We start from the raw sequence: 12,011 nt of genomic DNA, 5'->3' as shown, positions 1-12,011 counted from the left end.
CCATTACCATTTGTTGAAAAGCCTATCTTTGCTCCATTGTATTGCCTTTGCTCCTTTGTCAAAGATCAGTTGACTATATTTATGTGGGTTTATTTCTGGGATCTCTATTCTGTTCCACTGAGCTATTTGTCTGTTCTTTCATCAATGCCAACACTGTCTTGATTATTGTAGCCTTATGGTAAGCCTTGAATTTGAGTAGTGTCAATTCTCTGACTTTGTTTTTCTTCAATATTGAATTGGCTGTTCTGGGCCTTTTGTCTCTCCATGTAGCTTTAGAATCAGTTTATCATCCCCAAAATATTTGCTGAGATTTTGATTGGGATTATGTTGAATCTATAGATCAAGTTGAGAAGAGCTGACATCTCAATGACATTGAGTCTTCTTATTCATAAACATGGAATATCTCTTCATTTATTTTGTTCTTCTTTGTTATCTTTCAAACGAGTTTTATACTTTTCCTCATATGGATCTTGCATATATTTTGTTAGACTTATACTTAAGTATTTCATTTTTATGGTACTGTGGTTTTTTTTTTTTCAATTGAGAGCAGGTACTGTTTATTAACTGACCAGCTTAGAAAAATAATCATGGGAGACACCTTAGTTCATTCTTCTAATAAGCCTGTTGATCTGATCCTCCCTGTTGTCAGCATCTCCACCTTCTACAAAATGGGTGGTCTTTTTCTTCATTCCTCCTCGTGGAGAAGATAATTTAAAGGGCCACAGGAAGTTATTTGCTTCTTTGAAGCGTTTTCCAACAGTATAGATCACCTGAATCAGATCCTCCATGCAGATGATGCCATATTTTCCAAGAGATCGAGCAATCAGAGCGTTATCTGTCAAAGCAATTCACTTCTTTTTAATTTTGCCATAACCACATTTGTAGATTAGTTCATTTACTGATTTCAGATTTGGGTACCCCCATGTAATATATGGCTCTACAATCCTCAGCATGTTAACTGAAGCCTTGTTGAGCTTCACAAAGGTTCCATTGAAGATTTGACGAAGGCGAAGAAGCTGCAACACCTTTCAGACCTTTGGGCTCACACCATTGATACCTCTGATCCTGATGACAAATGCTGATTTGGGTTCTGCAGGTACATAGAAGTTGCCAGCTTTCCTTGCCATCCTTGCCATTTGAATTTCAGTTCTGTACATCTGCCTATATTCCTTGTGATAGTGCTTTGATTTTTCATAGATAAGCTTCCTCCTTGCCTTTCAAAGCATCTTTTGGGCAAACTTCTTTCTCAGGCGCTTTATCTTCAGCTCTGCAAAATTCCTTCGCTTTTTCTTAAGGGTTTCTGGCACAGCAGGAACCTTCTTCTTCTTCTCTTCTATACCTTCCATGGTTCCAGCCGGAAAAAGAGTAGTAAAGTGTTTTAAAATTTACTTTTTCTTTGCTGTTATATTGTAAGAAAGTGATTGACTTTTGTACATTAGCCTTCTATCTTGAAAATTTGCTGTTATTGCTTATTAGTTCTAGAAGTTTTTTTGTTGATTTTTTTTGGACTCTATAGACAATCATTATCTGTACACAAAGACAGTTTTATTTATTCTTCCCCTATTAGTGTAACTTTTACTTCCTTTTTCTATTGCATTAACTAGTACTTCCAGAACAATGTTGAAAAGCAGTGGTGAGTGGGGACATCCTTGCCTTCTTCCTGATCTTAGAAAGACTCTTGCTTCTCACTATAAAGTATGATGTTAGCTATAGGTTTTTTGAAGATGTTCTTTATCAAGTTGAGGAAGTTCCCCCCATTCCTAGTTTACTGAGAGGTTTTTATCATGAATAATGTTGGATGTTGTCAAATGCTTTTCCAACATCTATGGATGTTATAATGTGATTTTTGTTCTTCAGACTCTTGATGCAATTGATTAAATTAATTAATTTTTTTAAACATTGAACCAGTGGTGCATACCTGAGATAAATCCCACTTAGTCATGGTATAGAATTCTTTTTATACATTGTTGGATTAGATTTGCTAATATTTTCTTGAGGACTTTTTGTATTTATGTTCATAGAGATATGGTCTGTACGTTTCTTTTTTGGTAATACTGTTAGTTTTGGTATTAGGGTAATGCTGGCTTCATATAATGAGTGAGGAAGTATTTCCTCTGCATCTATCTTATGGAAGAGATTATAGATAATTGATATAATTTCTTCCTTAAATGTATGATAGAATTTATCAGTGAACCCATCTGGGTCTGTGCTTTCTTTTTGGGAGATTATTAATTATTGATTCAATTTCTTCTTATGTGAGTTTGGGTGTATTTCAAGGAATTGGTTCATTTCATTCAGGTTATCAAATTATGGGCATAGAATTGTTTATAATAGGCTAGTTCATAATTGTTCATGGTGGCTCATGCCTATAATCCCAGAACTTTGGGAGGCCAAGGTGGAAGATCACTTGAAATCAGGAGTTTAAGACCAGCCTGGCCAATGTGGTGAAACCCTGTCTGTACTAAAAATACAAAAAATTAGCTGGACATGGTGGTGTGTACCTGTAGTTCCAACTCCTTGGGAGACTGAGGCAGGAGAATTGCTTGAACCCAGGAAGTGGCGGTTCTAGTGATCCAAGATGGCAACAGAGTGCAAGACTCCATCTCAAAAAAAAAATTATTCATAATATTTCTTCATTAACCTTTTTAATGTCCTTGGGCTCTGTAGTGATGTCTCTGATACTCAAACAGGTTTAGGCATGTCTACTTTCATTTCTGATATTAGTAATTTGTGTCTTCTTCTTTTTTTTTTTCTTAGTTATCCTGGCAAGAGGATTATCGATTTTATTGATCTTTTTAAAGAACCGTTAGCTTTTGGTCTCTACTGACTTTCTATTTTCAATTTTATTGATTTCTGCTCTTTATTATTATTATTTTTTCTGCCTACTTTGTAATTAATTTGCTCTAATTTTTCTTGTTTCTTAAGGTGGAAGCTTGGATGATTGATATTAGATCTTTCATCTTTTTTCATATATTCATTCAAAGCAATTCAAAAATTAGCCAGGTACAGGGGCAGGCACTTGTAGTCCCAGTTACTCAGGAGGCTGAGGCAGGACAATTGCTTGAACCTGGGAGGCTGAGGTTGCAGTGAGCTGAGATGCCACCACTGCACTCCAGCCTGGGCAACAGAATGAGACTCTGTCTCAAAAAAAAAGAAATCTGTCTGTCTATCTATCTATCTATCTATCTATCTATCTACATATGTATATATGAGAGAGATATATATAGATATATATGAGATATATATATAGATATGTATATATAGATATGTATCTCTACATATGTATATATATAATCAGCAACTCTACTTCTCTACTGTTCTCTAATACATATAAAATATATACATATACCTATATATCTATAGATGTGGTATGTATATATACCTCTACTGTTCTCTATATACATATAAAATGTATATATGTGTATATATACCGCCATATCTCTATATGTACACTATATATATACATGCCACCATATCTATCTATCTATATGCTATATATAGCTATGTATAAATATGGTGGTATATATATATAGAAATGGTGGTATATAGATATATATACACACATATATATAGATAATGGTGGTATATATACATACATATATATACATATACATGTTTTATATGTGTATAGAGAACAGTAGAGAAGTAGAGTTGCCTATTGACATTTATGCTGTGAACCTCTTGGTCAAACAGAGTCCACAGTTAGCTGATTGTATGGAATATTCAGTTTTCAGAGCTCATAAATTTGCCTAAACCTGTTTGAGTTGTGTTTTCTGTTATGTATAATCAAGAACAACTTAATAAATAGCTTATAATCTTGTGATGAATTTTGAAAGTACTAGTATTAGTATTTCATTTTTGAGACAAGGTTTCACTTTATCACCCAGGCTGCAGTGCAGTCGTGATTATGGTCCACTGCAGCCTCCATCACCTGGCTCAAGTGATCCTCTGACCTCAGCCTCCTGAGTAGCTGGGGACTACAGGTACCTGCCACCATACTTGGCTAATTTTTGTATTTTTTGTAGAGACAGGATTTCACCATATTGCCCAGGCTGGTCTTGAACTCCTAGGCTCAAGTGATCTCTGCCTGCCTCGGACTCCCAAAGTGCTGGGATTATAGGCATGATTCTCTGTGCCTAGCCTCTAAATAATTTGTAATTCTGTTTTTTTACTTTGTATTTTTATTTTTTATCCAGGAGTACTGCTATATAATTTGTAATCCTGATTGCATTAGGATGGCATGTTTAATTTATTCAGCAAATATTTAAGTCATTTTGATATAGAAATCTATACTATTTTCAGGTAAAGATAAACTCATACAGTGTTTTAAAGCTTTTTATTATTTTTACTCTCTAGAAATTTACAGCACTTTTATGACAAGTATCTATGTGAGAAGTGCTAGAATACAACTTCTTTTCTTATGTGAATGATGTTTGAATGACAATTCTATACAAAGCTCATTCCTAGGCTAGGTGTAGTGGCTCACACCTGTAATCCCAGCACTTTGGGAAGCCACAGTGGGTGGATCATCTGAGGTCAGGAGTTTGAAGCCGGCCTGGCCAACATGGTAAAATCCCATATCTACGATAAATCCAAAAATTAGCCGGTCATGGTGGCACATGCCTGTAATCTCAACTACTTGGGAGGTTGAGGCAGGAGAATGGCTTGAACCCTGGAGGTGGAGATTTCAGTGAGCTGAGATTGCACCACTGCACTACAGCCTGGGCAATGGAGCGAGACTCTGTATCTCAAAAAAAAAAAAAAAAAAAAGCTCATTCCTCACATTAGATACATAAATGATCTTCTAGCTGCTTCATTTTGAATTGCTTTATATATTAAATGTATACTTAGTTCACGTTTTATAAAGGACTGTTTTCCTCAAACTTGGCTTTATCCATACTTTCAGTGGTTTTCCATTTTGTTCATGATTAACTCTAAATATTTTAACCAATGAAAGACCCTGTAATTTAGCCTATACCTTTCTAATCTTATTTATCATCATTTTTTCTTTTCAGTGAGATTAATGTGTTTCCCTGATCCATGCCTTTGCTTGCTCCTGCTGACCTGTTTTAATTTTTTCTACCTATGAATACCCATAATTTTTGCTCCAGTTCTGATCCCACCTCTTTAGTAAGATCTTTGTCAATTATCCACCATGGCTATAAGTGATCTCTCATAAAATATACTTTATTTTTTGTTATTTACAAAGCCCATCAACACTGGCCTCATAAAGTAAACCAAAAGCCCTTCATTTCTTCTAGTCTTATTCTCCAAAGGAGAACCTCTTAATAGTCCAGATTCCTTGGTATTTTTGTGCATATTTAAACATGTATTAGCTTATTTGGTTATTATTAACTTTGGCCATCATATTGGAGAACACAATTCTACAGGCTAAATTATATTAACTTTGATTTTTCTTTTGGCAAGAATATTTCAAGAATGGTGTTGTATAGTTCATATTGCATCATATGAGAAATATGCTGTCTGGGGGTCTCCTTCTGTGATATTTAAATGGATCAGGGATTCAGGTATTGTCAGTCTGATCTACCCCAATGAGCGAGCCTTTGACTGAATGATTTTATGAATCTCATTCTTTTACATTTTCATCAGCCCAGGCACAGTGGCTCATACCTGTAATCCTTTGGGAAGGATTACACTTTGGGAACAGGGCGGGAGGATTGCTTGAGCCCAGGAGTTCAAGGCCAGCCTTAGCAACATAAGGAGATCCCATCTCTACAAAAACAATTTTTTAAGTGTCATACATAGCTACTTTGCTGCCTGTTAATATAGTAAGATAATAGATCATTAAAAGGCAGGCTGTAGAGCCAGACTGCCTGCTGCTAATGACTTTCAGCAAGTGAGTATACATCTTTGTACCTCAGTTTTTCTCCAGTGGGAGAGGCCTAACAGTGCATGGTACATAGTGTCTGTCAATGTTAGTTGTTATTAATATATTGGTTTAAAAGTTTGATTTTGCTGTTTATGTGCTTGACCTTTGTTTGCATGGAAAATGTTTTATTGGATAATATTCATGGTATTCTGTTTGGTAGTGAAACCAGGTTACCTTGTAGGAAAACAAAACACCATTTAAATTTTAACAAATTTCTTATTTTTCTATAATTTTTAGTAAGAAAAACATGAACAGAAAAGGGATTTATTACATCGGAGTTTGTAATGAAGAAAAGAAACGTTGAGCATGATTAGATATATATATTAGATATTAGGAAAGAAAATTGTAAAAGACCAAAAGAAATGAGTGACATTATCGTTTTTGATTGTAAACAGCTGTATGGTTCTTTGGGATGACAGTTAATAAACATAAGTGCACACAATCCTAAATAATTTGAGAGAGGAGAAGTTTCTAAAAACCCAATTTGGTGATGCAAAGGAACTCTCAGATAAGCAAAACATAGATACAGTAGATGGAAGGGGAGATGCAGAACTAAAGATGATTATGAAACTTTATAAACAGTGGCTGGAACCACAAAGTAAGCTGAAATTTATAAGACAACATAAGTTGTTTTTAAAAAATAATATCTCAATTAAGTTGCTTCAAAAAGATGATCAAATTTTTAAAAGGTATGGAACTATTAGGTCTCATTTTACAATTGCCTGATTGAGTAAGGAGAAAGAGGCTTTAAGTTGGAAAAGATGTAACAGTAGTATTAAAAGAATTACAGGCAATTGTGGTTAAGCAACTAAAAAGTGAAATATCTGACCACTTTTTAAGTACATTTCGTTTTCTCCATGTAAATCAGTGTCTTCTCTTCTTCACCAGTGGTCTTGCATAGTTCATGAAATCATTGAGTAATATTTGAGAATGTAATGAAAAACATAACTAGTGCCTAGAGATGATCAGATGCTAGCTTGATTTTTTAGAAAGGAAGAACGTGGCTACTGGAACTTGCAAGCTGGTAAACTTGTTATTGATCTTTGGCAAATTTCTATAAATAAATTTCAGAAGTTTGGGAACATTTATGAAAAAATACTTGAATAAAGAAATTTAAATGTGTTTACCATATATTAAATTAATTTTTTAAAATTAGGATTATCAGGTTGGATGAGCTAGAAAAATACTATAGGAAGTTTCTTAATTTTAGTGAAATATTTGACAGTCTATGGCTATATTTTTGGATAAGATATGTTAGCAAAGTGTTGTTTAAATTTAGAGTAAGTAGATCTATTTGTAATAGTAGATTGAAATCCAAAACTATTATTTCATTAGAAGTTGAATGTCACCCTTCAGGGATATTCAGAGCAGTACAGTGGCATTGTCTATATCTTGTCTCAACATTTTCATCACTGATCTGACTGAAGGTTTAGGAACTAGGCTTATCTACTTGTAGATTATTCAAAGATGGGCTTGAATAGCTGTTATCATAGAAGGCAATCAAGAATGTCTACCTAAAACCTTACCTGATTAATCTAGTGTGTTTCTATCTTTCCTTCGCTTACATTTTGATACTTTGTATGTAATATACATTTATAATTTAGGTTGCTTCAGGAAAAAAAAACCTTTTTTTTTTGAGACATAGTTTCGCTGTTGTTGCCCAGGCTGGAGTGCAGTGGCGGAATCTCGGCTCACTGCAACCTCCGCCTCCCAGGTTCAAGTGATTCTCCTGCCTCGGCCTCCTGAATAGCTGGGATTACAGGTGCCCACCACCATGCCCAGCTACATTTTTGTATTTTTAGTAGAGATGGGGTTTCACCGTGTTGGCCAGGATGGTCTCAAACTCCTGACCCCAGGTGATCCACCCACCTTGGCCTCCTAAAGTGCTAGGATTACAGGTGTGAGCCACCGTGCCCAGCCAAAAAAAAAAAACTTTTTTTATTTTTATTTTTAGTACAGGTGAGGAACACCTCTGTTGCCCAGGCTGGTCTTGAACTTGTGAGCTCAAGTAATTTTGCCGCCTTGGCCTCCCAAGTGTTGGAATTATAGGCATGAGCCACTGCTTCCAGCTCCCCTCCACCTCCCCATCAAAAAAAAATTTATTTTTTTTGTCTGCTAGATATTTTTACCAAATTATTTTATGAATTGTATGTATCTCTTATTATAGCATAATATTCTTACTGATACAGATTTAATAATACAAACTATGTTGGAACAGTTTCTGCATAAGGCATGTTTAAATTTATTCTAGGAATATGAAGCACGGACGGGAAGGACCTGTAAACCACCACCTCAGTCTTCAAGACGTAAGAATTTTGAATTTGAGCCACTTTCTACTACTGCCCTGATTCTTGAGGATCGACCATCGTAAGTATTTTAGTGATAATCAGTAACACTATTTATATTTTAAATTTAATTTTGTTCACCATTTTACTTAAAAGATATTGAGAAATTAGATACACAAAGGATTTATTTTATACAAAATGTAATCCCTGTTGTGTATCCTAAAACTATTTGGGGAGAATATATTTTTCTTGGGTTTTTTGTTTGTTTAGAGACAGGGTCTTGCAATGTTGCCCAGGCTGTTCTCAAACTCAAATGATCTTCCTGCCTCAGTCTCCCCTTTCAAGATTATAGGCATGCCCTGCTGGCCCTAGTAGAGAATATATTGTTGTTGTCTAAGACTTATGCATATTTTCTAGAGGTCCCTGTGAGTCAGTATATGAAACATAAAGTCTTGGTTCTTCATGTCTGTTTCTATTTCAACTCTCTGCTCCCCCATCTTAACATGATAGGGCAATTATTTTTCCTTTCTTGACATTTAATATGTATTTAAGATGTGCTTGTCTTTGCCTTTTGTACAATTAACTACTTAGGTAAGCAAAAGTTTTGTTAAGGAAGTAAGAGTACACTCCAAGAGAGGAGTGGGTTGACCTGCCTAGAAGCCTACTATTATTAAGAATACATTGTTTTTATTTGTTTGTTTGTTTATTTATTTATTTATTTTTAAGACAGAGTTTTGCTTAGTTGCCCAGGCTGGACTGCAATGGTGTGATCTCAGCTCACTGCAGCCTCCGCCTCCTGAGTTCAAGCAATTCTCTTGGTGCAGCCTCCTGAGTAGCTGGGATTACAGGCACATGCCACCACCCCTGGCTAATTGTTTTTTGTTTGTTTGTTTGTTTGTTTGTTTGTTTGAAGTAGATGCAGGGTTTCGCCTTGTTGGCCAGGCTGGTCTCAAATTCCTGACCTCAAATGATTCACCCACCTTGGCCTCCCAGAGTGCTGGGATTACAGGCATTAGATACCATGCCCAGCCTAAGAATACGTTCTTAATGCTCAGCAAAACATCTTAAATTGCTCTCTTCCCATCTCTGTGATTCCCAGTATTTTCCATGATGCTGCTGTACATCAGAATATTGTCTTATTTATTATTAAACAAAACACATCCTAAAGCAAGATCACTTGGTTCTTAGCTCTTTTTCTCCTCTTTAGGTTCACTGGATCTATTATTTTTCTTTTACTAGAATTCTCTCTCTGTCCCTCTTTTTCTTTTTAATTTATTTTAATTTTTAGAGGGAGAGTCTTGCTTTGACATACCAGGCTGGAGTGCAGTGGCACAATCATAGCTTACTGCAGCCTTGAACTCCTGGCCTCAAACAATTCTCCCACCTCTGCCTCCTGAGTAGCTAGGACTACCCGTGCACACCATTGCACCTTTGCACCTGGCTAAATAATTCTCTCTCTTTCTTTCTTTTTTTTTTTTAATGTAAAACTTCCTAGCATTTCTTGTCATTTTACTGATCTGGAGCTTTTTCTACCCATTGTCCTGATGAACATAGTAATAGTCTGGAGCCAAATAGAAGGGTGTAGAATATTTTTTGGACATTGCAAAAGAAAAAAAGCTGGACCTATTAGTACATTATTCTTTTATTCTGGTTACATCCCCTTATACTAAAGAATTGTCCCAATATTCCTTATTTAGGATTTGATGAATATGTTTATATTTGTCTTTTCATTGTTTAAAAAAAGACTTTTAGAAATTTATAAGAACATGTGAAATTTCATTTCAGACTTGCTGCCAGGGATGAAAATGAACCAGGCCAATTCAAAGATTCCTTTCTTGGTGGAGATACTGTAGGAAAACAAGAGTGGTTAGATAAATAAGAAAAGAATAGCTTGTTAAACATCTTTAGACTTTTGGAACTATCAGCTGAGTGTGTAGATAACTAAGTTCCCAGAAGAGCTTGCTTAAGCTTGTTAAAATTTGTCCAAAATGGATTATGCTTTTTCCCAGAAATGTTAATTTCTTCCCAGAAAGCGTTTATGAAAATATTACTCAAAAAGTTCTGTTCTAGACAGTGTTGGGGACAAATCTTTCTTTACACCATACTATTTTATATCATACCTGTCTCTTTAGGTTCTGCCACCATGCCTTTGCTCCTGTTATTCCCATCTCTCAGAAGGCTTTTATCTTATTTCTACTTCTTACTTACTCAGTCCTTAAGGATTAGGCTTTATCTTTTCTATCAAGTCTTTGGTGATTTCTTCAGCCTTGTTGTATCTACTTATCTTGTACCTTTCTTGTAACACACAAACAGTTCCTTGAAATAATGTTCAATGAAATTGGCTTGAAATAATATGGTAGACACAATAACATTATGAAAAGAACTGAGTGTACAAAAATATATAAACAGCTGAAAAAAGTACTTTTATTTTCACTCTATGGAACTATCTGAAGTTATATTAATTATAATAAATGTTAATAGCTTTCATTCTGTTTCTGTGTGTTTGCTCATCTCTAATATAGAGACTGAATTTGGTCTCTAGTATGGTTATGTAACTGAGACCCACAAAGTTTTTTCATGGTGTTGGAGTATGGGGGTGTTTAATCACTTATTTCTTCTTCTTCTACTTCAACCAATTGAAAAATAAATAATGGAGAACAGAAGAGAATGAAACCTTCAATTTTATTGAGTATAAAACCAGATGAGGGGAAGAAAACTTTACGTGGAAATACATGGGTACAATGTGAGTACTAAAGTGGAACTTTGTACTTTATCTTCCTCAGAATGCTCTTCTAGCAGACTTGGGTCAGCTAACATAGCTCAAGAAGCTAGAACAGAGACCTGAGCAATCTTTGGTTTCTTCTCTTTATGGATGCAGGCAGGTTCAAGCGGCCTTTTCTGCTTTTGTGTCTTACCTACGGGTAATGCCACTACTTCAACTATGAGGTGGCATCTGAAAGAAGATAGAAATTACTCTACAGCAGGATTCTCCAAACCCCAGGCCACAGACTGATTCTAGTTAGGAACTGGGCTGCACAGGAGGAGATGAGTGGTAAGTGAGTGAGTTAGCAGGCAAAACTTCATCAGTATTTACAGCCACTCCCTGAGCTTCATCTCCTGTCTGGACCGTGGCAGCCTTAGATTCACATAAGAGCATGAACCCTTTTGTGAACTATGTATGTGAGGGATCTAGGTTGTGTGCTCCTTATGTGAATCTAATGCCTGATGATCTGTCACTTTTTCCCATCACCCCCAGATAGGACTGTCTAGTTACAGGAAAATGAGCTCAGGGCTCCCACTGATTCCACATTATGATGAGTTATATAATTATTACATATGGCAATGTAATAATATAAAGTACACAATAAATATAATACACCTGAATTGTCCTGAAATCATCCTCCCATCACAGTCCATGGGAAAATTGTCTTCCATGAAACTGGTCTCTGGTGCCATAAAGGTTGGGGACCAGGGATCTAGACCATGTGGGAGGTCCAGATGTGGGATATGAGGTTGTGCAGAGAAAGAGGTCTATTTAGATCTGCAAATTTCACCTTAGTAAACAGAAGACTAGGTTTCTTAAACTGCGCCCAGCAAATCGTTTGCTATGACTTGTAGAAAAGAAACAACAGAGGAGCTAGGCGTGGTGGCTCACATCTATAATTCCAGTGCTTTGGGAGGCTGAAGCAGGAGGATTGCTTGAGGCCAGGAGTTCAAGAACAGCCTGTACAAAATAGTGAGACCCTGTCTCTACCAAAAATAAGCCGGGTTGTAGTGGCACATAACTGTAGTCCTAGCCTACTTGGGAGGATTTCTCGAGCCCAGGGGTTTGAGAT

General features: G+C 36.0%; 1 protein-coding gene and 1 pseudogene across 3 annotated transcripts in view; one reads left to right on the top strand and one right to left on the bottom strand.

Annotated features, from left to right (window-relative positions):
- TBC1D12 (TBC1 domain family member 12) overlaps positions 1 to 12,011 on the top strand; it is a 126,941-nt gene that overhangs the window by 56,558 nt on the left and 58,372 nt on the right. For 2 of the 3 annotated variants that reach the window (XM_012454810.2, XM_064374094.1), the window contains one exon: positions 8,142 to 8,257. In XM_012454810.2, coding sequence (XP_012310233.1) covers positions 8,142 to 8,257 — 116 coding nt within the window. Of the gene's footprint in view, positions 1 to 8,141; positions 8,258 to 10,692; positions 10,919 to 12,011 lie in introns of those variants that run through there. The other variant, XM_012454811.3, reaches the window with a different exon arrangement.
- Positions 536 to 1,346, bottom strand: LOC105718957 (large ribosomal subunit protein uL30-like; annotated as a pseudogene).

This window comes from Aotus nancymaae, unplaced genomic scaffold (assembly GCF_030222135.1).
Source record: "Aotus nancymaae isolate 86718 unplaced genomic scaffold, 86718_ANA_hifiasm-v0.15.2.pri h1tg000010l, whole genome shotgun sequence".
In the NCBI taxonomy this organism is placed as follows: Eukaryota; Metazoa; Chordata; class Mammalia; order Primates; family Aotidae; genus Aotus; species Aotus nancymaae.
This window is presented reverse-complemented; position numbering and strand designations above follow the sequence as displayed.